The sequence below is a fragment of the Merops nubicus genome, unplaced genomic scaffold, assembly GCF_000691845.1.
Source record: "Merops nubicus isolate BGI_N331 unplaced genomic scaffold, ASM69184v1 scaffold45922, whole genome shotgun sequence".
NCBI classification, from domain to species: domain Eukaryota; kingdom Metazoa; phylum Chordata; class Aves; order Coraciiformes; family Meropidae; genus Merops; species Merops nubicus.
Window position 1 is genome coordinate 1 of NW_008592447.1, and position 27,621 is coordinate 27,621.

Sequence of the window (27,621 nt, forward strand, 5' to 3'; positions counted from 1 at the left end):
AGTCTGCAAAAGCCAGGAATGAGGGCTCGCTTCTCACAATTACCCAGTGAAGGAGTGCTTCTTTGAACCTTTTGAGACGGTTCTTATTCATTTAGTCATGAACTGGTTTTTAGCAATAGTAAAATCTCCCTTCTTGTCAGACACTGCTTAGTTTTGCTTGATTTCAGACACAACAGGAGGCTACCTTGTTATGCCCTAGTGGCTTTCATTGCAGAATTCTGACAGCTCTCACTGTTGTATCAAGAACAAACTTGCATGGTTAGCAGTGTTGCTCAGAGGTTGCAGGATCAAGCTTTGTATATAAACAGCTTGTGAATGTGTGATTATATGAAAGCTCTAAGAGAATTTTTGTCACCTTCTTGTCCTTGCAGTGGCCAGTTTGCTATAGTGAAGAAATGTCGAGAGAAAAGCACTGGCATGGAGTATGCTGCTAAGTTCATTAAAAAGCGTCAGAGTCGGGCCAGCCGTCGTGGAGTGAGACGTGAGGAAATTGAACGGGAGGTTGCTATTCTGCAGCAGATTCTGCATGCCAACATCATCAAGTTGCATGACATCTATGAGAACAAGACGGATGTGGTCCTCATCCTTGAGCTGTGAGTAAGGGGACTTCCTATTCCTCCAGGGTAGGAATCGGAAAGGGCTGCAGAGGCTGCCAGAACATAGAGACACTGCTAAAGTGGAGCTCCTGTGTTCTCATGCCTCACAGATCTTGGCAGGAGAACTGAATGAAGTTGCTGGTAAATAGGCCCCCCAGTTCATCCATGAGCCCTGGGGATACAAGTGCACCATAAGGACAGCTGAAGCCATTGTTACTGAGCCAGGGAGTGTTATCAACTTGAAACCGGTTTGCTAACAGAGGGATTACCTCATGTCTGCCTAGTGCTGCCCTGACCTCAGCCTTGGGGGGGAGCACAAATGGCCACTGAGTGCTCATTTAATTTTTCTTCCTCTTTTAATCCCTTGCAGTGCATGTGAAGCCATCAAGTCCTGTGCAAAATTTGCAGCCATTTTCACTATTCCCATATTTTCCTCATTTAGAGGAGACTAGGGGAAAAAGATGGGAGGAGGGCAAACAAAGAGTTTTTTTTTAACCCCTAGACTTTGACTGTTGAGGATGAATAGCATGCAGGGTGGGAGTGAATGAAAGCTGCTTACTCTTCTCTTGTGCCACCTTGTGATGCGAGAAAAGCCCTGTCATTTAGGTGCTGCTGGCAAATTAACATCCCAGCCATTCTGCTGCATATTAGATTTGACCTGTAGTGGCTGGGAGGTCACAGAAGAATCACCTGCTCGTCGGCATTGTATCTGCAGCTGAGTGTTGTCAACATTTGGATGTCCCCAAATTTATTAGTGTTACTGTTAACGTGTTAGTTTCAGAGTAATTTAAATAAAAGTCTGCAGTTTCCTAGTGTCAAATACTGAGTAAAAAAAGTCTACCATGATAAAAGTATTTCACTTTTTAATGAAATGAAAAGGGGGGGGCACCAAGTGACTAGGTCACTCCCAAACTTGTACTGGGATAATGAATTTGGATGAAACTTGACACCTGACTTGTTGGTGTTGCATGGCTGAGGATCAGGACTATAGTAGAAGTGAGTGACTCTGTCTACTTGGATGATCATGTAGACCTATGTCAAAAGCATCTCCTTCTGCAGACTTCATAGTGTGTGCTGTTGATCTACCTTAAGAAGTTAGTTGAAAGGGATGTAAATTATCCTAGTGCGTGTGCAGATTTATATCTGTGTGTATTTGTGTGGCTCAGCCTTCCTGATCTCCACTGAGAATCATGCATAACCTTAATGCCATCACACAAAGCAGAGAGTAGAATTTTGGGGTTGTACTCATCAGAGCCAGGAAAGGAAGGAGCTCTTGTGATAAATAGAGGTTTGCTGGTCAGAATGTATGGTCTTGGCCTAAGGGGATTGTTTTGCCAATGACCAGGCCCAACAAAAATGATAGCACCATCAGGAAGATGAACCAATACACAGACTGCATTGTAGACACAAACGTTATGATATGAATGACGGCCAGGAGTACAAACAAGTCAACCAGATGGTACATAATTGATGCTACCTCCAGCGATCCCACAAAAGATTTGACTCGGCCCACAACAGGGGGTACAAACAGTGAACTGAGGTTGCCCATAGTTGGCATGGGAAACAGCCAGACCAGCCAGTTAAATACATAAGAAAAAGGTGCCCACATTCACAAAGGTCTAAACAGACTGGGACCCAGCTCCAGGGAGTCAGGAGGTCTGCCCTGAACCAGGAAGCTCTGTGGAGTGCACTCCACAGACAGACACTCCTGACTCCCTGCAGGTGGTCCCAGCTTTTATCCCCAAGCAGACACCTGGCCTTTGTCAACTCAATGTGGGACCCCTGGGGCTGATTTCCCTTATGGGTCTCCCTGCAGGGCCAGCCGCACCCTGGGGGGAAGCTGTAAGGCAAACTCACCACCTCTTTATGAAGGGCTGTGGGAATCATCCATATGTCAACCTTAATTTGGGGGCTTGGGGTTCAAACCCCAGCATTTCAGGGATGAAATTTGTCATGTAGTGAAGGAAGATGGGCATCAATTTTAGCTTTTGTGGGCTGTGTCCTGCTCGTTTGGGGAATCGATATCATCTAGTTTACAATGCTCCCAGTCTTGGAGGAGCTGTGTAGAAGATGGCATATCTTTTATCTGTCAATTCGTTTTACTAAAGTAAAGCTGTAAGCAGGGAGACAGCCTCAGGTCTTCTACTTTATTGAATTTTTAGGTAATGAGTAAAACTTGCCATTTTTTTGTGTGTGTGAAGCATGAAATACAGAAACACTGTAGCTAAAGTTGTGTAGACTATATGTTCCCTAGGGCACCTGCCTCGACCTTGTGTATGGAAACTGGGCAATGAGGATTTGAACTCTGTGTGAGCTGAAAAATAACCTCTGGCTTTCCAGGAGGGCAGCATTTAGGCTGGGGAGCACTCCTGCTGATGAACGTGACCTCTAGCAGATTATGTGCTGATAAAAACCTGTTAATTTTTAAGTATATGTCTATGACCAAATGTTGGTCTCTGTAGCCATGCACCAGAGGACAGGAAAGGAGCTTGCTTTTTTTCTGTCTGTCAGCTACTTTGTGGTAAAACAACCTCTCATTTCATTACCTTCTGCTTTTTCCTGTCCTCGCGTAGTCTGACATGTTTTGTGTGTCCTGTGGTCAGGCTGTAGCTTACTGCAATTTTTAAAAGGCTGGATGCAACAGTTTTGGTCTGATTAAGGCCACTGCATTCAGCTGCTGAAAACAAATTGAGGAGGATAATAATTGCTAATAAAGTTATATATAATAAATTCTTTCTGTAAACAGATGATCTCTCCTCCTGACACTCTGATATCAGTCTCATACTCCCTGCAGTTTATCAAAATAACTGTTACAGCACCTGGCCAACTAACCTTACGTTAAGCTACAGTGGACTTCAGCTTCAAGAGAATGTCCCCAGTATTCCTGGTTAACTGAAGAAGCTACCCTGCTGTTTAGAAGAGACTTTGGCTAAAATGCTGACCCTCTCCCAAGGTCACTGTCCTGACACATGCAAGGCTATCTCCTTGTTACGCTGGAGTTGATTCTATGTGTGCTCTTTCTTCCGTTCAAGAGCAGTAAGAGCATTACCAAGTCCACTGCTGTAAAATGCAGTTTGACAGGTTGGTTTGCCCACCCTTGTGTACATTTTTCAGGGATAAGCACCCCACAGCTTTTTGTGACTTTGCTGTTCTCTGTCTCTTACACCCTGCTTTGAGACTGCTTTGCCCAAACAAAAACAGCCTAAAGGCAGGTTTGACTGATACCTCAGCCACCTCTGCTGGTAAGTGTCAAGGCTGTGCACACAAAATAAACAGCTGATTCCAAGAGGTAAGGCATCATTGTCCTTTGTCTTTTGAAAGTATCATTTGGTTGTTTCTTTGTCTTTTAAAGGTATCATTTGCTTGTTTCTTCCTTTGCCGTCGGAACAGGATGACAGGATAAAAGTGAAAGAGAGAGAATCAGAGGAAAGAATTTTTCTGTAACCTAAGGTCCTTTGAGAAGGACCATTTGTGCTTTTACAGGTGGTGCTGATTTAGAAAACACATCTCCCTGGATGTTCAAATGTAACTTGTAATGCAGTTATGAGTGTTTTACTGCAAAGGAGTTAATGCTGAACTGCTTTTTTTCTGGAATTCCATAATGCCTGGCTTTTGGGATTGTTAAGTCTCTTCTGCCTGAGGGTTCTCTTAATTTGGGTGCATTAACTTGGATAAGAATGATCCTACACTAAACTGTACGCTCCCCGTGTACAATTTACCCAAACCCTGCTTTATAACAGATTTAAAACATTCTTTTAATGAGAAATCATCACACCTCTTCTGTTGAATTTTCCTTTAGTCTTTTAAGATCTCTGCAGCTTAGGCTGATGTCTTAGGCTACACCACAAGAGACTGGAGATTAATTTATTTGTAACATATGCCCATCTCTGACCTTCAGAAAATGAAGTGCTCTTGTAATTGTTGTAAGATGGAGTCTTTTACTGATAAAGTAACAGAGGGATTTCAGACTCTCTGAAACTTTTTTTTTAATTTCCTTTTTTATGCTTGTGTTGTATGCTGTACTTTGGAAGTCCCTCCTGCCTAGTTAGTGTAAACTAGAGACAGAGGGAAAATACAAGGAGCTAGCATGTAAATCTGTGATTCTCCCTGCAGGGTGTAGTTTCTGCAGTGGTGACTTAGGCATAGCTGGTTTGCCCAGGATGTAGCCAAGGCTGCAACTGGGGCAAAATCCCTGCTGTGCCCACAGCAGCTAACGCAGCTCTTTTAAATGACTGCTCTTGAGGGCAGCAAAAGAGAAAAGGAATTCAGTACCTCCAGTCTGGGCAGGTAAACAATTCTTGACTTGACTTTGTGTAGCAAAGGAGATTCCTCTAAAGAAAGTTGCTTATCTCCTCTAGGCAGGAAGGTACCCTCTAACATCCTTAGCACAGTCCTCTGTGCCAGAGGAAGGTGAGGGGGACAGCTTTGCAAAGTGGCTCAGCTTGTATGCTCTCCTTAGGTGATATCTTCTTTGGCTGGTGCTGGGGGACTGGATCCAGGCTGGACTACATGGCTGTCATTCTGGCCTGAGAGAGAACTTTTTTATTCTTCGTCCTGATAAAAATCCACCATAAAGATCAATCATCAAGGAGGTTTTAGAGGGTGAAAGAAGAAGAGGAGTGGTGTGCCTCCATGGTTGAATTCCAGAAAAGTACAAGGAAATATCCCGGTAGGGATGGCTTCCTGATGTGGGGGATACAGTGCCTGCTAGAGGTTATTGCTTAATGGCAGTTTGAATAGAAATTGTTAAGGAAATGGAACTTGCCTGCTCTCTGTATGCAGATTTCAGGAAGAGACTACAAGGCTTTCCTTATAGCTTTCTTTACTAACTTGTCAGTCAGCTGCAGTAATTTTTAGGCTAGTGAGCCAAGTCTCCTAAATCTACTACAATATGGAAGGGAGACAGTTTTCCCTGTTTCGTGACATGCGCAGGGTAAAACAAAACCTGTCCAGCAAGTCTGATGGTAATGCTGAGACCCCTGGTTTGTGTCACCTGAAAAAAAAATAGGGGATCAAGTTAAGAGTCTCACAAGCTGAGTAACAGATTAACAGGCAGGAGAAGGCAGCTGCCAAAGACAGCAGTTGCTACATTCTCCTGGGTCATCTAACCTTATTTTTGTTTGCCAGTCATTTAGTTGAAACAATTAAAGTATCAAGTGACTTCTGTCCAGGTGATGTGAGGTGACTTCTGCCCAGATGTAGGTGAAGTGTCCTGCCTCATGTTGCTTAGAAAGTTTTTGATGATATGGAAGCTACAAAAAAATACCCAGTAATCAGTGCTTAAGTCAATAGGTCCTGTGTAAGTCTCTTGGAACAGCAAGGTCTACTGTCACCCACAGTAGATAGTAGAAGCTAAGAAATAAGCCAAATGTCTCTGTGGCTTTTGACATGCTGTTCTTGTTTGCAGCTGACAACTTCTTGCAGTTTTTGTAGCCAATTGCAATAGTTTTCTCTGAAAGAGGAAGAGTATGGAATCACCATCTTGTTGCTACCAGTGTTGTGTTAGGAGCCTGGGGTCAGGAATGATTGCGTGGAAGACCTCTGCAGTGTACAGTGTGATCAAACTTGTCTGTGAGTCACAGAACTAAGTTAACTCAAAGCATCTGAACCTGTCAGCTCTTTTACAGGTATTTCATCAGGCAGCAGGGCCAAAAGCTTCTTTTCCAAAATGTCTGTTGAATGAATCTCTGAGTGGTGAGCACAGATGGGTGGTACATCTGAGGCCAAGACCATCAACTGCTTTTTGGATGCCCCCAACAGTACATTTGAATGAGACAAATCAATAATATCAATGACAATGTCATCTGGAAACAATAAATGTAAGAATTATGAATACAAACTGCAAACAATCCCAAATTCAATATCTAGAGCATCTTGTTTCATAATATATAGAAAAATAGCACTGGAGCTCTCAGTACAAGGCATAAAAATGAAAACAGAAGTCCTATGTACTAAATATGCATGGAATGCATTTCAATTTTGATGTGAAAACTCATAGTAACTTCCTTGATTGGGGAAAACAATTCCAGGTACCTTCCAACCCACTACAATCTGCTTTCTTCTTAAAAATTCAGCACAAAATAAATACTTTCCTGTCATCTGTGTCAGGCAAGAATCTGTATTAGAACACTGTAATCTCTCTTCTGAAAAGAAAAAGAGGTTCTTTTGGTAGGTCTTATTGCCTCATGTTTCTGCTGGCAACCGGTAAGAGAAGTAATTCTTTTACAGTTGTTGACTATTGCAATGTTTTCTCTGTCTCGTCCAAAACAACAATGTTGAAAAATAGCAGTTGAAGTGGTTAGCGTCAAAGTCTGCCTGTTACAATATGTACATGTCTGTGGACTCATCAAACAATGTACCTTTTTTTGTCCTTTATAATCCTTGATCAATGAAACCTTACAACATCAATGAATTTGGGATAAGAACACAAAATTCTATAGATTGTCTACAAGAGTGGCACTTTACTAACTGTGTGGAGGTGGTTTTGCTACTTCAGTTTTATGTGCTCGCATTTATTTTATATCCTAAAATGCAGTAGGTAACAGGACATTTTCTGGTGTGTTTTGCAGGGTTTCTGGAGGAGAACTTTTTGACTTCTTGGCACAGAAAGAGTCTTTGAGTGAAGAGGAAGCAACCAGATTCATCAAGCAGATTTTAGATGGTGTCAACTACCTTCACTCTAAGAAAATAGCTCACTTTGATTTAAAGGTAAAGATGCTGATTTAGTCTTATTGTTATTGTTGGAGAGGCAGGTCCAGCTACAGACAACTGCTGGTCCTTCCAATCCCGTCTGTGTTCAGAATTCCAAGAGGAGTATACATTCTCCAGTGCAGTTTGGCTAACAGAAAGACTTCCTGCTTTTTTAGCTGCTTTGGGCCTTGAAAGCACATCATGTGTGGCCCTCTTCCTACCCTATCAGGTACCACCTATAGCTTGGGTCATTGAGATTGTTATCAGTACAACTGGCCTACACAATGCAGGAGAGACTGGCTCCCCCCCTCTCCTTTTGATTGTGACCTGCCTAGGTGAGCATGTTTCTCTGAAGCTAAGAGTCTGTTGTGCTCGGGAATGGAACTCTTGACACTAGAAGAAAGTGCTTTCTTGGTGGTGGACTCACAGCTACAGAGCTGGCTGCCTCAAGTACTGCTGCTTTCAGAAATACATTCAAAATGTACTTATCCCCAGGAGAAAATAAAACAAAACAGAGGAGTGAACTGTTTTTAAATGAAGGGAAAAGGAAGAAACCCTACCGCTAGATTACACGTTCCTTCTCCTAACTTTAAATCCCGGTTAGTTTATTGCTAGTTTTTAATTATGTGTGTGCTATAGATAGACTTCTCCCAGATTCTCAAGATACACAGGCTGATTCTGTGTGCTAAACATGTGGCTAATGCTGTGTCTGTCTTAAATCGCTTGGTCTGGAGTCAGTGTTAATGGCACATATGCAGTCATTGCATATGTTGCAAATCACATCTGACCTAAGAAACTGGTTAGCAAACTACTGTCCAAACCTACGCAGGGTGCATGTGAAAAAGTGGAGATGTGTGAACATGTAAAAGATATGCACTTTATTTTGAAATTACTATGTGAATCCAGAAGCCAAAGAGTGAACGTTTTCCCTGTGTGTTAAAAAGCAGTGTAATATCCAATGGCATGAAATTATTGTGAGACTATAAGTGCAACTTTTTATATACTGGTCTGTAGCTACTATTTTTGATGTTTAATACCAGGAATGTCAGGTGGTCAATGAAGATGTTACAAGAAGTAAGAGACAGAAATCAGAAGGGCTAAGTAAAGAATCGTTTCACTGATCAAATGACCTAAAGCATTTACAGAATAACTCTCCTGGCCTTTAAAGACTAGGTTTGGAGTGTTGCTAGTTAAATTATACATGTATTTTTAAGTAGTGATCTGCTTAGCAGAGGACTTAGTAGTGTTGGCTTAATGGTTGGACTTGATGATCTTAAAAGTCTCTTCCAACCTAAAGGATTCTATGTTTCTAAGACGATTCATAATTATCTTGTCACTTGACAGGGCTCCATCAGCTGCAGTGGAGCTACATTGCCTTACATTGCCTAAGGAATAAAACAGTCCAAGAGGTAGTGACTGTCACTAATTTTGCCACTCCAGTCTGTTCTGTTTGCTCCAAACAAGCTTACATCGTATATCTGGGATAAAGACATATGCCCTAAAAAAAAAAGCAGACTTGTTAGCCCGAGGCTAAAATATTCTTAGTCCAATGACTACAACAGTTAATTATTCATACGCTCTCTTTCTCAGTGCAGCTCTGACTGGGACTGTGTTACTGGGAGCTGCTTCACGTTAGGATGTGCTGTGAAAAGGCCAGGCAGCTGCCAGCAGGGATTCAAACTGCTCACTGTTGCTCTTGAGCTTATGATTAAGCTATGATAAATGAATGCATTGAAACTCTTAATGGGAAATAAATTGAACCCATAGGTTAGTCTGAAATCTGTGGAATAGGGCTATGGTAGGGAGTAACAAAGGCTGAGAAATTTAGTGGAAGAAGTAAGTTTATGAAATATCCATTTTATCTGGTCAAGGCAGTCAAAGTCTTTGGTTGAAAAGGTCAGCTTTAATTTCACAGTTCTAGCTTGAGCGTTTAATAAGACATCTTCCAGTGGGTTACAATACAGTATAAGAACAACTGGGCACAAACAGTGAGATTCCTTGGTGTAAATTCCAAGAACAGATCAGTATAATTGCTGTGAGTCAGAATACTCAGTGGTGCAGCTCTCCCTCAGGATCAAGCAATGGCAATTTGTCTCACTCCAAGTACCTGCACTGCTTCAGATACCTGCTAGCTGCTCTCTGTCACCAGTTGTTGTAAGCGAGGCAAAACCACGGAGTCAGTGTGTGACAACTTCCCAGGAGGCCTTGTGGGCCAGGGATGTATTTTCTGATGAAGAGGAGACAAGATAAACTGAGCTTCCTCTTTGTGTCTATCACAGTGCTGCTGGGTTGACAATCTAATGGCCTATCTCGTCAGGTTAGGGAACTACATACAGCTGTGTGAAAAACTCTTGTGTCACTGTGAGGACAAGGGTATCTTGTTTCCATCCTGGCAGTAGCTATCATTAAGAAAATAAGCTCAGGAGTGCTAACAGGAAGATGGAGGAAGGCAGTTTTTGCATGAGGTAATATTAAAGGAATGAAAATATTACTCTTAGATTTGCTTTGCTTTTACAATGTTCTGGTCCATTCAGTGATGTCAAATTTCACAGTTGTCATCCCTTTATTAAAAGAATTAATTGTAAATGGTTAGGCACAGGTACGTGTTCCTTATTCTACAGTGCTCTATATGTGGAGAAAAAAAAAGCGCACTTGAGAACTGTGTTACTTTCCCAAGATATTAATATTATAACAAAGATCTGTCTTTTTTGATTTTTAGCCTGAAAACATTATGCTTCTAGACAAGAATATCCCTGTTCCACATATCAAACTCATTGACTTCGGCCTGGCTCACAAAATAGAAGATGGAGTTGAATTCAAAAACATTTTTGGAACTCCAGAATTCGTAGGTGAGTGAATTGGTGGGTTTCTTTGTCTCATGTTGCAAGTTCCATAAGGAAGTCTGAGACATCTTTTCAAAGTTAAGTAGTGAGGGATAGAGGCAGTTTCAATTTCATTTGGGTCAAAGTGACCTAAATCTAAAGGTTTACTTTTTTTTCTGGAGTAGGCAAAAGGTTTTCTATTAAAGCAGATGTGCTGTTCCTGTGAGAGTAGGTTGCTACCAAATAGATATTTAAAAATGTGAATTCAAGGTTGAGATTGTGAAACTCTACAAATACAAATTACAGCTTTTTACTTGTTGCCTGATGCAAGTAAGCTCTCTGTGTTGTGGTACTCTAATAATAGAGACACACAATTACCTGTGTGTCTCTTATTGCTTTCCAGATAAAGCCACCTAACCCTGTTCGCCTGTTGAGTACAAAACCCTCACCTCCCCTTACAACTTTTCCACCTGGTTATCTTTTTATTACTCACTGATAATAATTCTAATCTATCTCACTTGTATTTTAGGTTAATCCTACTCCTTTCTACTAGTGTTAATTAAATATTTCTGGTTTGGTTTTGGATGGTTAGGGGGCAGAGAGGGAAATATAATTCATATTCCAGTTAAATGCAGCTGTTACAGACACCTTCTCATTACCTCACCTTGGTCTTTTCTCTTGCATGTTTTACATGGGGATGTTTTCCAACAAGGAAATGTTCCTTCTAAAGATAATAGGGTTTGACATGGATGGCAATGTAGTCTGGTGTGTAATTTCAATCTCTTGCCCAAGGGCTGTTTCTGACTGGCCATTAGAAACTAGCTTTAATGACAACAGTTAAAAACAAAAGTTCAGATTCTTATCAGTAGCAGTATACTTGGGTGATGAACTAATTTGTTATTTGTTATAATTTGCATGGTAATTAGTATGTAGTATCTGCTTTACCCTTATTCTGGAGTTGCAGTATGCTCCAAGTCACTTAGCTTTATCTCTTCTGATTTGAATTCTTTGAACTTGAGTTCCTATCAGGGCTGTAAAGCTATAAACAGTGCATCCTCTAACTACCTTTCCTTTTCTCAGACACCTCTTTGTCCAACTTGGTAATTCTTGACCTTCTACTCAATTCAGCATGGTAAAAAATTGTTACTTCAGTTGCTGATGTTTGATTAAATTTTTTCTTACAGCTCCAGAAATAGTAAACTATGAACCACTTGGACTAGCTGCAGATATGTGGTAAGTTTTTAATGGATTTTTTTTTCCCCAGATTGCTTTACTCTTATTTTTTTCCAATTTGTTCTGAATAGAATCCATTCTACTGCAACAAAACATCTGCAGCAATCTGTTGCAGCAAATTAAAATCAAAACAATAAACTTAAGTGCAGTTAATAACTCTTTGTTTTGTCTTTCCATTTTTAAGCATTATTTTTAATTAAAAGATAAGCATTTACTTTCTGCAAAATGACAATTAAAAACTTTAATGATGGCAGTTATAGAGCTAACAGTTTGCCACTGTCCGTTGCAGAGGAGCACTCTTAAAAGGAAACATGTTCCTGCAGTGCTTTTGACAGCTTTATTTATAAGAGCACTGCATGCAGAGGAGACCTGTGTACTAATCTGATCTGCTGGGAAGGCAAGCAAAAGAGGTCACCCCAAAACCAACATCCTTGCTTCTATTTCTTTGTATTTCTGTTGTGTACTGTAGTAAATATCTGCTAAAGTAGAAATAGATCAAGAGACTTCAACTATCCACAGAATTTTAAGTTATATGTAAAATTCACTTTTTCCCTGCAACACCAATCTTTGAGAGAGATGTTAGCTGTTATCTAAATCCACGATGGCTGTATGGCAGCTGCTATTGATTTTTGCATATTGTACACATTATGAAGAATACACGTCATGTAAAACCACTGCAATTAATTGCCTTTTTTTTTTTTTAGGAGCATAGGAGTCATCACCTACATACTGTGAGTACAGTAGATTTATTCCTGTAGAAGTGTTCCTGAAGCTCTATCGCACTAGTACGAAACAGCTCTCCCCTTTAGTCATTTAAGACAGGAGCTGCACACATGGGGTGGGCAGTGATTTGTCCAAAGGGCAAATGTTATCCTGCAGCCTTTTTAAGTTTAAAATAAGGGGTAAAAAAAAGAGGGGCATTCTCAGCAGGCAAAGAACAAATGTCTCTAGCATCACCAGGCATTTCTGCTTCCTGTGGGAGAAACCATCAGCTCCAAATGGTAGAGGACAGAAAAGCCCAAGTGTATTGGTTGCCCATGGAATGATTATGAGCTACCAGTAGTTGGAGATAATAGACACAGAAAGTGTAATAGTACCAGTTACAAGGTGAGTTATTTCAGGTGAAAACATAGAAGTTTAAATTTGCTTGTAAAGGCAGCAGTCCAGTTTACTGTGCATATGGTCACTCATAATATGGCATAAATAATATTATAAATAATAAATAGTAATAAATAATAAATGTGACATAAATATGGTCACTCATATTAAAAGAGGTGCATTTAAGCTTGGAGGGAAGCAGAGAAGTTGACTCTGGGAACTGAGAATTTCTCATAGAGGAGAAAAAGGGGTTTGTTAAAGCTGGAAAAACAAACGCTGGTTGGGAATATCATTGCAGTTAGTAAGCAGAAGGGTTAAATAAAGATACCTTTTAGAAGAAAAGTGTCAACTGGTGATGAATAAATAAAAGTAAGAAATTACGACAAGCTTGAACTCTAAAAGAAACAACGTTCTGTGGGCATCTTTGGGACAAGCAGTCAAGAGTTTCAAGATGGAGCTTGACAGCTTGTGAAATTACTTGTGTGGCAATAGATGCATGCAATGCAGGGACAGCACTCGTTACTTCAGGAATTCTTTCCACTGGTTTGATATGAGAGTTACAGAAATGATCAGGGGTCTTTGAACCTAACTGCTTCCATGGAAATCAAGTTCCTGTGACTGCTAGGGAGCAGCACATGGTGGATACTGTGTGCCTGGAAACGTTGCACCCCGACATATCTATCCTGGGCTTCAGCTGTTCTTTACAACACTCAGAGGACTCACTTGCTGACAAACTTAAAGAAGGTGCACTCTGGTATTAGAGGGATTTGCACTACACAGCTCAGGGCTCAGTACAAGTTTGGAGGCTTGAAGGGGTGGGATCATCTGGAAAATAATTGTATTGGAATTAAATCCACTCTTGGTCCATACCCAAAAGCAGTACAAGAGCTATGGTCTGAGAAATCAGATGCACTGCAACAAATTCCCTTCTGTCCTGTGGTGCAGAAAAAGACAGGGATACTGGCTGAGCCAAAGAGCAGGCAAAGGAGTTTAAAATACTGTCCAGGCCCTTGCTTTTTTCATCAGTGCTCTGGTTGGTCTTCAGTGACACATGTACTTAACAGGACATTAAACTTTGTAAATTCCTGTTTATGTGTGTGCTTAAATGATAAGAGGAAAACTTAGGAGTTGAAGATCACAGTGATGCCCAGAAGGCCAGGTGCTCTGGAGGTTTTTCTGTTGCATTGAGAGTTCTGTCCTGGAGACAGAATAATGAAGCAGGTCTCTGTACTGTATCCAGAGCAGGAGATCTGTTTTACCTGGTTGGCTAGTAAAGATTGCCATGGTAATCAAGGTTGAAAATTGTCTCCCTACAAATGGTCAAAAAAGAGGAGCATGCTTTTTATAAAGGGAGGGGTCAGCTTGCGTGATATGCTATGTACTGGAATGTTTGTTTGCCTTTAACTCGAATCGCCTTTTAATTTTAAAGTCTTTTGTTCTGAAGAATTTTGAATAAATGGTGGATGTTTAATGATACTGCCTACTTTAGGAAACATGGCAGCAATCAAATGGATGCTATCATCAGGTATAGACATCAAAATGCCTACAAGTCCTTAATGCAGTAACCAGTGGAGTGATTCACTGGGCTATAAGGGAAAAGCCTTTAATACTGAGGTCTGCTGTTAGATGTTTACAGGCACTGAGTCACTATATGACAAAAGTCATTTGCATTAGGTGTTGAGATTCCTCCCATTTCACAGACCTCAAAACTGAATCCCAAAGTGAGATAAAAAAGAAGGGGGAAAAAAAAAAAAAGAGGATAATAGAGCGCTGTTGGCTTTGTCTTCCAGCAAAGGGCCGTAAGGTGGAATTACAGCTGCTTCATGGCACAATTTTGGGAAAGGGAAAAGAAACCAAGCCTCTAGGACAGGTTTCCAAGCTTTGGTTTTGGAGCAGTGCCCATGCATGGTCTGTGGTGAGGCGTCTGCTTGTAGCCATTTTCGTGGCTTAGCAGAAACAGAACAAAAGTTTAAGAAGGAATATGTAAAACCTGTTAAGAAGTGAGGTCGACTGTGGCTTGTGAGGTGAAATTTACTTCATCAAAGACAACTCACTCATAGAATCATAGAATCCTTTAGGTTGGAAGGGACCTCCAAGATCATCAAGTCCAACCATTGAGCCATTAGGGCTCTAAAGCCCTTTGCTAAAGCAGATCAGAATCTGTCAGGGTTGGAAGGGACCACAAGGGTCACCCAGTTCCAACCCCTCTGCCATGAGCAGGGACACCTCCCACTAGATCAGGCTGCCCAGAGCCTCATCCAGCCTGGCCTTAAAGACCCCCAGGGATGGGGCCTCAACCACCTCCCGGGGCAACCCATTCCAGGGTCTCACCACTCTCATGGGGAAGAACTTCTTCCTCATGTCCAGCCTGAATCTACCCACTTCCAGCTTTGCCCCATTCCCCCTAGTCCTGTCACTGCCCAATAGCCTAAAAAGTCCCTCCCCAGCTTTCTTGTAGGCCCCCCTAAGATACTGGAAGGCCACAATAAGGTCACCTTGGAGCCTTCTCTTCTCCAGACTGAATAGCCCCAACTCTCTGTCTGACTCATGCTTCATCAGCTGCTTTGGTGTCATTGTATGACTGTAGAGGAAGAGGAAACAGATCATGAGCTCAGATGTTTATTCTGTGGTAGCTGGGGGTTGGGCTGCATGGCCCAGGTGGTCCCATCTAACTTTCTGCTTAGCCCCAAATTCCTTGTCAGCCTGGTAGTGCCAGTTTAGACAGGGTAAAAGGTCTGTTGAGCAGGATCATGTAAACAAGTGCTTAGTACTCAACCTCAATTTCAATCCCAGGAGTTTGCTGCAGTCCTGTTTTGAGCCTGCTGCATCCTGAAACCATGCTATCAAAGCTAGACATAATAGATAAGCATAATAATAGCCCAGAAGATTTTTAAATAGGGATGAAATCAATTTCCTTGGTCTAAATAACATTTCCCTTAAATGAGACACTTGCAAATCAGCAACCCTGTGGATTGGGTGAGGGAACGCAGGGCAGGAGGAGTCCGAAGTGAATCTGTTCTGACTGTTTAGTTTTGTGGAGTAGAGGTAAATAGTCATCAAAGATGAAGGTCATCGGTCACCATTGAGACACTGGCAAAGCAGGAAGAAAGCTTTTTCTAACTGAATGCTGAATGGTGTTTTATTATGATGTCTCTATTATATCCTTGCAGTTGGAGCAGAGTGCCAACAGAAAGAAACCTTGCATTTTTCAGAAACAGTTGGGTTTTACTGCAGCCAAAGTCCTTTTGTTTGTGGATTCCTTTTAGTGAGCAGTGTGACCCTAACTCTCCAGTGGGGCTGGCCCCTGAGCAAGGCCACACACCTGGCTTCCGGTCACACAATGTATTTTGGTTCCAGCTAGGAAAGGTCTCTTGGCTGAACCTGAACCCACTGTGCAGGGAACTTGTCGGTAGCTTTGCAGGGAGAAAAGCAGTAGGAGCAGGGTTTTTCCTGCCTGAAGAAAATCCGTAGAAATATAAGAGCTTCTGCCTGGTAGTATTTATGGGTTCACAGGGACAGAGGCTCTCCTCAGCCATAGTTTTTTCTAGTTTGATTAACAATGACTTCAGTCATATACTTAGGAGAGGAGAACATGTGCATTTTTATCTGTGTGCTGCACAGATTAGTGCTGCACTAGAGGTTTTCAAGATGAGCCTGAGTCGTAGCCGTAGGGGTAGTCAGCCGAAGTCAGACCCGTTACTTCCCACGTGGCATGGCTGCTACAGCATGAGATCCACAAATGCCCCGAGAGTATATTATGCAGTCATTGTAGTTTCATTAGAGGACCTCTGGTGTTTGTTTTTCCAACTCATTCTTCCTTCTTGCTTATCTAGACTTAGTGGTGCATCCCCTTTCCTTGGAGAAACTAAACAAGAGACGCTTGCCAACATCACAGCTGTGAATTATGAATTTGACGAAGAATTTTTCAGCAATACTAGTGACCTGGCAAAAGATTTTATTCAGAAGCTCCTGGTGAAAGATACACGGTAAATAAAAATATAGAAAGATCTACTTGTCTCTTAAGATAAACCTGGTGAAAGGTGGCCTGATGAGTAATATGCACTGTGTAGTGCCATTCAAGAGAAAACAGGAGGATGCTGCTGTGCCCCCAGTTAATCACTGCACGCAGAAACCCTAAGAAAAGGAACCAAATCTCCTCAGATAAATTTCACTTTCAGAACTAAATTCTCACCTGGGTCATGCTGGAACAACAGGGTATCTGAAGGGCTGAAAACAGTGTGCAAAATCTCTTGTTCAGGGTAACTACCACTCCAGTTCTTCAGTCTGTTATGAACTACTCACAAGGAGGTGACATGATCACAGAATATGGTCTCTGTAGTGCAAGGGCAGAAAAATCTTCACATGTGCTCACAGTGGAATTGTTCCATAAGTCTCTCTGTATCTGTTGCAATCACCTAGAATTTGTGTGACAGCTATGCAGGTCTTTATTCCCAGTTTGTAGGAACTGCAGAACTTTTTTCAGCTTTTTTTGCTTTCAGTAAGGTGCATGCAGAAGTAACACATCTCCTTCCCTATAACCCTATTTGTCCTGGAGGAAAGTCAGGCCATTGCAGTTTTTTCTAATGGCTTCACTGGGGAAGAGAATCGGTATTAGAGAGAAACAGGCAACCTTTTCAGTCAAGATTTCTGTAAATCGTCAGGCCTTAGAATAGGTGGGGTTGGATGAGATGCTTGCATAGGTCTAGCAATCTCCGTTTCTTAAAAGACGAGTAAGTGCTACTGATACTTGTCTCATGTACAGAGGCAGTCCCTGTGCAATGCTGTGTTTTTACCTTTGATTCTGAGTGCTCTTTACTGTTCACCATGCTGAAGGAAGTTAGCATTGATCAGGTTGAATTAGTTTGAAGTATTCCTCTCCTAAATGTTGCTTTCAGGAAATGACAGCTCCTGCAGTATGTGATATTGTGTTCCAAAAGACAGTTTTGGTGTAGTTAATGTTGTATACCTGTGCATAAAGGTGTATAGAAGTATATTTTCTGAGCATGTTGGATGAAGAAATCAAAGGAATATTTTAAAACTTTTTATGGAAGGGTACACAAAAATACAGGTAGATTTTGATCAAGTAAGAATTAAAATTGTATGGAGTAAGGATAGCTCCTTACTGAAGCTTAGAACTGTTCCTAAACTACACACAAGCCGTATGTCTTATGGAGAAATATAACACTGAAATTTGAGAGTTAGTCCTGGAATTACCTTGCTAAATGCTTCATAGGAAGGCTGACAGAAGTGTCAGTCAACAGAGCTGTATACCAGTTATTTCTCATTCAAGTCTGTGGGGTGTTTTTGTGTTGTTTTTTAGGAAACGGCTTACAATTCAGGAAGCCCTCTCTCATCCGTGGATAACGGTAAGATTGCATAAAGACACAGATCTTTTTTTTATTTTTCACCATGAGCAAAACAGAGATGAGGTTTTTGCTCTTATTGAGGTGTTAAATGGAAAACTGTCCTCTTAAGTTTGTAGCCATCCTAGGTGTCTCAGAGTTGTACTGGGAAGAAATTGGTTGGGCCTGACTAAATCCTTGCATTTCTGCAAATAACCTTTTTATTATCGTGGCTTTCAAAAAGAGGGTGCCAAAGATTTGTTGTTTATTGCACATTACAGTATTTTACATTAGTCTGGGCTTTGTATTTTTCCATCCTTCTCTGTTTGCTTGGACGTACACTGTATGCTAGGTTTAGTGCTTTCTTGAGTTGAGAGTCGACAATGCTGAAAAAATACTTTCTCTCAAGATAAAACTGCTATTACCATGTGTGCTGATTTGCTTACGTTTCTGTGTCTGTGTATTTTTTCATCATAAACATTGCTTGCTCTTGTGGATAAATCTTTTACTGAAAATACATTTAGCTAATCTCAGCATGACTAATGAAGGTGGTGGAAATTCAATTTTTTCTTTGCATTGCACAAAACACAAACTGGAGTGCTTTCAGGATTGTTGCTTTTCCTCTTACAAGTATTGATAGCTTTGAGACTGTGAACTGCTAAAAAATAAATTGCGGCCCTCTTATTTACACTTATCACATTGGAATGAATGCACATCACTTGTCATATTGTGTTTGGCTTTTTTTTTCTTTTTCATCAAATGCATGAATGAAAATATATGAGAGCAAAGAATCTCCCAGCATTGTGGAAGTTCAGGCTGCATCCTTTGTGTAGTTTTTGAATTGCTGCACTGTCTTGTAAATGTTCAGTAATATTGGTTCCTCTGACGACTTACCAGCTGAAAGAAGAAACAAAAGTCCAGGAAAACAAGAAGGTTGAGAACACACAACTGAAGACAAAACGCCTGAGAGAGTACACCATAAAGTGCCATTCGAGTATGCCTCCCAATAATACCTACATCAACTTTGAGCGCTTTGCCCGGGTAGTAGAAGACATTTCACTTATGGAACGGGGTTTTGGCACTTTGGCTGCATCCCACGATTCGTTGCAGGAGGACATTGATGCTCTGGTTTCCATTTATAATGAGAAAGAAGCTTGGTATAAAGAAGAGAATGAAAGTGTGAGGCACAAGCTGTCTCAGCTGAAGTATGAATACCGTAAAATTGAATCCCTGAAAAGACATCTACAAGACGATATCAAGACTGTAGGCGCTAGTCTTACAGGCATAACTGGGAAATATGCTGATCTCCAGCGTCAGTATGAATCTCTCAGTCAAGAACTTTCTGAGGAACTCAAGTGGATACAGGATTTAATGAGTAGTATTCAAGTGGAAAATGAAGTGAATGGAAACTTTGACTCTGTTTTCAACAAAGATATTAATGAATCCCTAATGGACCTGTTAAATAGGTCTTGCTGTGAAGAATTCCTTGCAGGATTGAATCTTGATGTGGCAGAATCAAATCAGTAATGTTGTAGATCAGGCTATGAGCAGGGTTTGCTGCCTGTTGTAATGTACAGCACCTTAAAAATATTTCAGTGTATAGGTTCTACATAAAACAACACCACCTAGAACTAAAATAGAAATTCTGATGTCGTGCACAAGGTGCTGACCAAAACCTTAAACTCTCAGTGCTTGTAGTGTCAAAGGGTTTTTTTTCCATGTTCAGTGTCTGAACTTACAGGAACTAGATTGTCACAGTGGTATGGACACATCTAATGCTAAAACCTTTGGCACTACCTATATCATGCTATTACAGTTTCTGCAGATTACTAAGTAAGTGACTTGGAGTAAAGAGTAGGTCAGCCTGGACTTACTAGAAGCTGGGTGCCTGGAAACTAGTAAAAATCTCGTGATAGCATCTTTGGTTGGATGAAAGAAACAGCTGTGTAGACCTACTGGCAGGCAGTTCAATAGACCATATGAGAGAAGTATTTGCAAAGGTTAAATCTCTCCTGTAAAATAAAGTAAATGGTGTAGTAATTTAACATTTAGCTGAACACTGTACAAATTTTCTGTGAAGTGGCTGCTGATGAAGAAAAGTGAAGATTATTTTTTTTAGGCCTGTTATGCGGGGTGAAATCTTTTCCGATCGAAGGTGTTAGCTGTTGATTAATCCTTTAGTTTAAAATTCGTCTGTTTCCTGTCCAATACCAAAGAAATCCTATTCAAAAGACCCAGCTGGGAAGTTGTAATGACCTGATCAAATAACTGTGCATGTAATTTTACAGTGCAAATAATAATTTGTGAGTGATAACTGATAATATAAACCTCTGGCTTGTTTTGTACAGTAAAGAAGGTGACAAAGCTACAATTAATTTAATCTGTGGTGAGGGATTTGAGAATAGTGTTCTTGCTGTGAAGATTTTCTTTTTCTTAAGTTTCAAAAGGTAAAAGAAAAGTTGGCCCAAACTTGAGTCATGCCCTGCTGTCTTGTATTTCAAAGTAGTAGTTTGATTATACCGTATTAATGTACACAGATGTACCCATCTTGGTTTTGGACACAATAAATAGTTATTTATGCAGGATGCAATTGTTCCTTGATGGTGTAGTTAGGGACTGGAAAAGAAATGTCAAGTTTCTGTGCACTGAAAGGAGTTCCCAGCCTAGGTTCTGCAGCTAGTTTACAGCCTCCTTGCTTAGCTGTATGAATTTGCTGCATGCTGCTATGCAGATACAAGAATCAGTGAGATGGTAGTCAGACATCCCTGCATCACTGCTTGAGTCCATCTAGAGTGGATCTTATATATATTGTATGTGTGTGTATGTATATATGTATGAGTATATACTGCTTATTATATAGCCTTTCACTGCCCAGCCTCCCTCTTCTTTTTCCAGATAAATGGATGACCTAACTAAATTGAAATGCTGTTGTTCATAACATTATTAAGAATAACCTTTCTTGCTTTGAGATAAAAAGATAAAAGCATTTTCTCATCCGGTTTGTGTAGAGTACAGTGGACCTGTCACTGCCCTGTTCTCATACACACGTGTAGAGGCTGGTGAAAATTCAGAGTTCTGAAAACAGTTACACAATACAGGTGTTGTTACTCCTGTCATTGTGCTTGGGCAAGAATGGAAACTGGATCTCTGTGATGCTGTCTGTGGCATCTTTCTTTGCACAATATATAAAATTTTCAAAAGTTTGTGTAGATAGCCAGGAGATGTCCCTACCAAGCTGGTGCTGGTGGTTGGGGAGAACTGGGCTCCACTGTGTCAAGTATTATTAAGAATTTCATGTATGTAATTTTTTTTATTCTCTTAGAATGCTTTGGTCATCACTTCTGCAGATTCCTTTGAGCTGGAAAACCCGTGACATAGTGTCCAGGGGAACTGAAACATGGGAGTTTTTTTTTGATGAAGAAGAGTTTTAGTTCTTAAAAAGTAACTTAAAGCTTAGTGCGAGTTACTATCTGAAGAAAAACTCTCAGGAGAGTCTGCCTTCCCTCAGCCATGATCTCATATTATCTGTTCATGTAGAGTTTCTTTATGAACAAATGCAGTGGCATGATCAGAAGGAACATTAGATGAGGCCACTCTTTTCCTGAGTGTGCTTGGGTAAGGTTAATATTGTTGTGACTCAGTCCTTGAGGCTAGTACTCTCTGAGCTGAAGGAGGTCACTGACATACTGCTTTTGAGAAGATATTCTGCTGACTGAGAAAATGACAAGTTCACTGGTTTGCAGGCGACTTAGAAATTAAGAGGCAGTTATGAACAGTCTGGAGTACTGTGAAGTGAGCTATTTTGATTCAGTGATGGTTCTACTGCTGAAAGGGCACTCAAATTTTTCATTATGATTGTACAGCTGACATTTAGCCAGTGACATTTTTTCCACCTCAAATTGATTTCTACTCAGTGTTCTGTTGCGCCATGCTAGCTGTTTGCAGCATGAAGAAATGATATTCAATGCTTAAACGTCCCAGTTTTGTTATATGCAAATGGTGTATACATCTGATACATATTTTTTTCTTCCTGTTTTTCCATATTCAGATATTGCAATCCTTCCCTCATATATTTATTGCCAGGGTATTAATATCTTCTGTTCTCATACTCTGGGTATGGTTAAAGAGCAATGCCTGAGTTATCTTTCAGGTAGCATGTTTCCTCATCACTAATGCTAAATGACAGCCAACTTTTTCCTATTTTATTACAGTGATGTCAGCAAAACATTCTGGAGTGTTTGAGTTTGATGGAATGCTGTAAAAATTATTCAGTGGTTGGAGTGTCTGTCAAAGGAGGGGAGGCTGAAAGAGCTGGGATTGTTTAGTGTCAAAAAGAGAAGGCTTGTAGGGGGGAATCTTCTCAATCTGTATAAATATGTGGTGGAATGGAGGGAAGAAAACAGAGGCAGGCTCTTCTCAGTGGCATTCAGTGGCAGAACAAGAGGCAATGGGCACAAATTCAAATTCCATTTCAACATTAAAAAAAAACAAAACCTTTTTACTAAAGGAGCAGTCAAACACTGGAACATGTTGCACAGAGGGGCTGTGGAGTCTCCAACCTTTGAAACACAAGTAAGAGATGGTACTGGCCAAGCTGCAGGAGCTGACCATGCTGCAGCAGGGTGTTGAAATAGATGATCTCCAGAGGCCTCTTCCAAAGTCAACTATCCTGTGAGTCCTGGCAAGTCCAGCCTGGCAAGTCCAGCGTTAACCAGGGCTGGTCATGGGTTTACTTTTCTTGGGCTACCTTTTAAGTTTACTTGAGATCTGTTAGTCTCAGACTAATTGCAGAAGATTACTCACAGTGGCAGGTTACCCGAGCTTTCCTGAGATTTTGATAAACAGACAGGTTTTTATTGACCAGCTTTGTAAGACACAGGAAAAGGGCAGCTCTCTAGTACCATTTTAATATTTGGGTTGTAGAGTACAGCTAGTGCTTTCCATATTTCACATTCACACGTTCTCCATCTTCAGATCTGAAAAGACTGCCTCAAACAGGGCCAGGTGTCACCACTGACTGTACACTAGTTTTAGGATTTTGTTTAAGATCAAAGAGGGCCTGTCCAGGCACAGGGTGGACTAGATGTAATTATTTTTCTTCTGCGTTTACCTTTTTGAATTCACAGCTTCCCCTGCCAGCATTCTTTTCAGCCAGCTCCAGAGCACATGAAGAATCTTAAGTATTTTATGCACCGAAGGGAGCCAAGCAATAAAATTGCTCTCTTATCTTCCAGCCAGTGGACAAGCGACAGGCTTTGGTTCGGCAAGCATCTGTTGTTAACATGGAAAACTTCAAAAGGCACTATGCTAGAAGGCGATGGAAGGTATGACAGCAAGCCTTCAATCCTCCTCACGTAAGGCTTCCCAAGCCTGACGGGATCAGAGGGCAAAATAGAGCTTGAATGCAAGACTGTAATATGCAGTAGATAAATGAAATGAGTTTGAATATGTCTGTACTGCCTATGTGTGGTCAAATTCTCATTCTTCCCTCTCCTCTCTCCATAGCTTTCTTACCATATTGTCTCATTGTGCAACCGGCTATCTCATTCACTGGTGAAAAAGGTCCTAATTCAAGATGAAAGTTTGGTAGGTACATTTCTCAAACGGGAGGATGAGAAGGACCAGTTTTACTATGCAGTGATTTTTGCTGTCCTTACATGGATGCCCAGCCCAACAGGATGGCAGTGGTTTAGAGTGGGAAACCAGATAGGACCATGGCATCCCCTGTGTGTCTTTAGTGCTGCTCTAAGTTGTGTTACTGTGACGGAAATGTAGGAAAATAAACCCTTTAGGTGCTAGCCACGTTTACTCTGTAAAGGAGCAGCATGAAGGCTGCAGATGACGTTTGGATATCACAGCACAGACCGCGCTGACTGAGAAACGAGCAGTCACACAGAGAGTCTTCACTGCTGCTCTTGGGCCCAGTGGTATGATGGAAGGTGGGGGACCTCTGCAGTGCAGGTGACCTTCTGGAATGAAACTGTGAAATTTCTATTAACTCTTAATAGATGACATACTAATAATATTAGAACATCACGTTTAGGAGCATGGTATCTCATTTCTGTGACTGAAATGTTGTGGCCTTTGTATTTCAGAGAAACTGTGCAAGTGACAGTGAGGATCTCTCACAAAGAAAAGCCACTCATCAGAGGAGAAGCAGCATATCATAATGTAAAGAGAACTCTACCAACAGCAGAGGGAACTTTCATCCTTGCTGAAAAAGGAAGTTGTGACAGCATACCTTGGCTTCTCGTCTGAACCCTTGGTATGATGCTTCTCACTTCTCAAACTACACCAACAGTGGGATGATGTTATTAAATGCCTACTGAGCATTTTAGCAAATTGGGGGTCCAGATTCCCAGGGAAATGCCGCAGCACAAGCACTGATTGGAGTGTTTATATGTTGAGCATTTCAGTGATACTTTGATCTATTTGTGGTATCAACTACACTCAGGAAGTAGGGTTTCTACTGATACTCTTACTGCAGAATAATTCACATTCCATAGGATGATTATGACTGTATGCACATTATTATTTCAGTCAGGGGAATTGTTATTGAGTCTTAAGGAAATTTTTAATACAATTTTTATATTTGCTAATAGTGTAAATATTCAGTTGCCAATATCTGACAGATTTTGTTAGCTTCATGTAGTACTCTGTTGTTGCCGTTATTGAAAAGGACATATCATAGCCTTGATTTCATGAACCTGGCAGCAAACAGTTCTGTACTGCAATAAGAATTGCACTCAGCCCATTGTCCGTGGCTGAAGAGTAGCAAAACTGCCATTGTCAACTTGAGTACAACTGATCCCAGCCACTGAGAGGATGAAATAGGCCAAGACAATTTGGGGACGAAAAAGAGAAAAAAAACCTCAGTAGTAACTTTCATGCACCCAAATACAGTGTTTTTACAGAACGATGGCAGGATGCTTCACCAAAACAGGGTGCTTGAAGCCCAAGGTATATGAAGAAATCGTCTTTATTAGACTTTGTTATTGTTTTAATTTATTGTCAGCAAATTAGAAATTCATAAACACCTATTTGTATAGGTCCTGTTTACATCTAACTCAATCTGCAAATATCTTTGGTTCATTGAGGGGCTGGTATCCAAAACTGAAGAAGTAAGCACTTTGATATTGATGTAACGTCATGCTAGGAAGTTGCATCATTTTAAATGTATTGGATTCTAAGCCAGTATTTTCAATTGGTACTGAAAATTGTTCCTAGAATAGGTTATTTTTTTTTTAATTGAATAAGCTAGTTGTTAAAAGTTCATATTTATTTTGCCATTTAATAAATTAAAAATCGGAAAGAAAACCTACTAGAAAAAAACTACAGACTGACAAGGAAGCAAGTTTTATTTGGCATTATGGTTGTCTCTTCTAGGCTGAGATTTTAGAGTTCAAGGTTTGGACTGGTGTTGAAAACTAGTATTGTTTTTTTTTTTTCTTAGAAACTGAAAGCCTGCCTGGTTTTCAGTTTCTAAGAAAGATGAGAAAGTGTTTATATGAAAGGAGGGAAATGTACGAGGAGCATTGGAGGAGAGAGGGAGAAAGTAGGATTTGAGGAAAGAAACATAAAATGGAGGAGATGGTGGTGGTGGGGAAAATGCAGTGGAGAGGAATGAGTATGAGAGAGACATGTAAGGAGTGGAAGTGAACCTGGACTGGGAAGGTTGAAGGAAGGGAAAGAAAAAAAAAAGAATGTAGGTATAGGAATTGTGGAATCCGAGAATGAGTATTTCAGCAAATATGGCACTGCATTTTGATACTATTTATTTAATTTCCTTTTATATAGCCTGATAAAAGGATAAGAAGCTTCTCCTCACATTCAATTAAAATGTCTATTTCTGAGCTTCCTGTGTAATTTTTGAGGCAGAATCCTCAAAAAGTGCTGTAGTAATGCATATATTAAGAAAAAGCAGTAATAGGAAAAACTGTTTCAGTGTCTGGAGGGGATCTTTCATAAATAGAAAAGTAAAAATATATATTTGGATTAAAAGCTGGCCACCTTACCTACCAAATTTTGCTTCTTGCTTTCCCTGTCCCATGTGTTACCATTAGTTCATTCCCTGGGCTATGGAAAACCAAGTAACCTATGAGGCAGCAGTGTTTTTCTGAATTCCTGGAGTTCCCAAACACCTTCAGTTTCCAAATTAGATATTGCAGGACGTGTACGAAAATCATACTGCTGAAAATTCAGCCCTGGTCAAAATAGCTGTTAGGTTGTTATATGAGAATTGTGCTCATCACAGAGATGAGGTCATTCTGCTTGTGTAAAATCCGAGCAACTATTGAGCAAGATGGCATACAGGAGAAAGGCAGACAGGATGCAAGGCAGCGTAAAGCCATAAGCTCCAGCTCATTAAACCTACCTTAAGAAAAGGTGTTAGGTGCTGAAGACATTGCAGACAGCTCACAGTGTTTGGTCTTCAGTCACCTTTTTCTGCAGGTCAGCTCGGGACAGGAGTGCTGGCCTGCACAATGGAGAGCTGCCCAACTGGCCTCTCTCCACAGCACTCAGTCGTTTCTTAGCTTACTGGGGCTCCTGAGCGATGTGGAGGTCACTGTGGCACAGAAACCACAACAAGCAGCTCACTGCCAAGCCAAACTGTTCCCCAACTGTTCCAGATAGGAGCATGCTGTGAATGTATGGTCTCTTGTTCTCAGGACTAACATTGGTGATTTATTAGGAAGCGTTACAGTGTTTTTCCAAGGGTGGTGTTCTCTGTATCACCTTCTCTGTTCCATTGAGGTGGAAGCTCAGCCCTGCTTCAGGGAGCCATAGTCTAATTAAACTGTGTTTACAGTACTGCAGGCCACCTTAATTAGTATCTGTGAGAAATAATTTTGCATAAAACCAGATTCCAATTAAATTTAATATTTATTAAATTAACAAAAGGCAAGCAAACAGCGCTGGGTGCACCGGGAGTCTCTGCTCAACCAAGACGCGCACCCATACAATCCCTGTCTGCGGCTTTTATTGTCCCGGTTCATACATATTCATTAACAGGTGGGTCCATGTAAATTAATTAAAAAAAAAAATAGGCCTTCTTTGCAGTGTGTTCTTTTCACCTTTTGGGGTCGTCTTCGCTCCCACCTGGTGGTCGTGGAATGCAGTCAACAATCCCCCTTGGCGCCTGGTTTTAATTACTTCAGGTTCCACGCATGTGCTCCACAAACTCCCCTTGGTTTAACATTAAGTGGCCGTTAACAGATTCAATGCGAGCTAGCCAAAACAGCACACCAAATGGCAACAAACATGGAAACAAAATCACCTTGCTTTTTCGCTAGGCCCATAGCTATACAAAAACAAGACCACCCCTCACCATGGCGCCCCAATATGATTTTATTTTGACACGAATCAAGTGAACATATTTCACAGTATCCTTAGGGTTAGTTTCATGCTTTACCATTGGTCATTTTTGAGGAACAACCTAGAGGTTCCTTTTATTAAGGAAAAACAACCTCAACACATGAAAGGGAGGTGATTGGTGTGTGTGGGGAGATACAGTAGACTTCAAACAATTTATGTTACAGGTTTTACTTTGGTGTGTGTGGGGAAAATCAATTTTCTGTTTATTATTTTTGAGAAGTAAGGGACCTGGAGATAAATGAAGTGATAGTTGAAAAAAAAAGTATTTTTATCACTGTGAGACTATTTTAACTGTTATTTTAGCGGTATTGTTAAATCTGTGTGCCTCTATTTTTATTAAGAGATACCCTGATTTTTATGTGCCTTGAAACAGTACATACTGTCAGAAAGGAACAAATCTGTTATTCTGATTTGCTAATAAAACTTTGCAAAGCATGACCAGCGTCTTTGCTTCCTTTTCCCGCG

The 27,621-nt window shown here is 40.8% G+C and overlaps 1 protein-coding gene across 1 annotated transcript; it reads left to right on the forward strand.

The window, feature by feature from the left end:
• Positions 1-371: 371 nt before the first annotated feature.
• Positions 372-19,308, forward strand: DAPK2 (death-associated protein kinase 2; the record flags this gene model as incomplete). Its single annotated transcript, XM_008935138.1, has 8 exons — positions 372-593; positions 7,166-7,304; positions 10,006-10,135; positions 11,293-11,341; positions 12,046-12,072; positions 16,273-16,425; positions 17,760-17,805; positions 18,679-19,308. Coding segments are annotated over 8 exons (1,396 nt in total), but the record flags the coding sequence as incomplete, so codon positions are not given.
• Between the last annotated feature and the right edge of the window lie 8,313 nt (positions 19,309-27,621).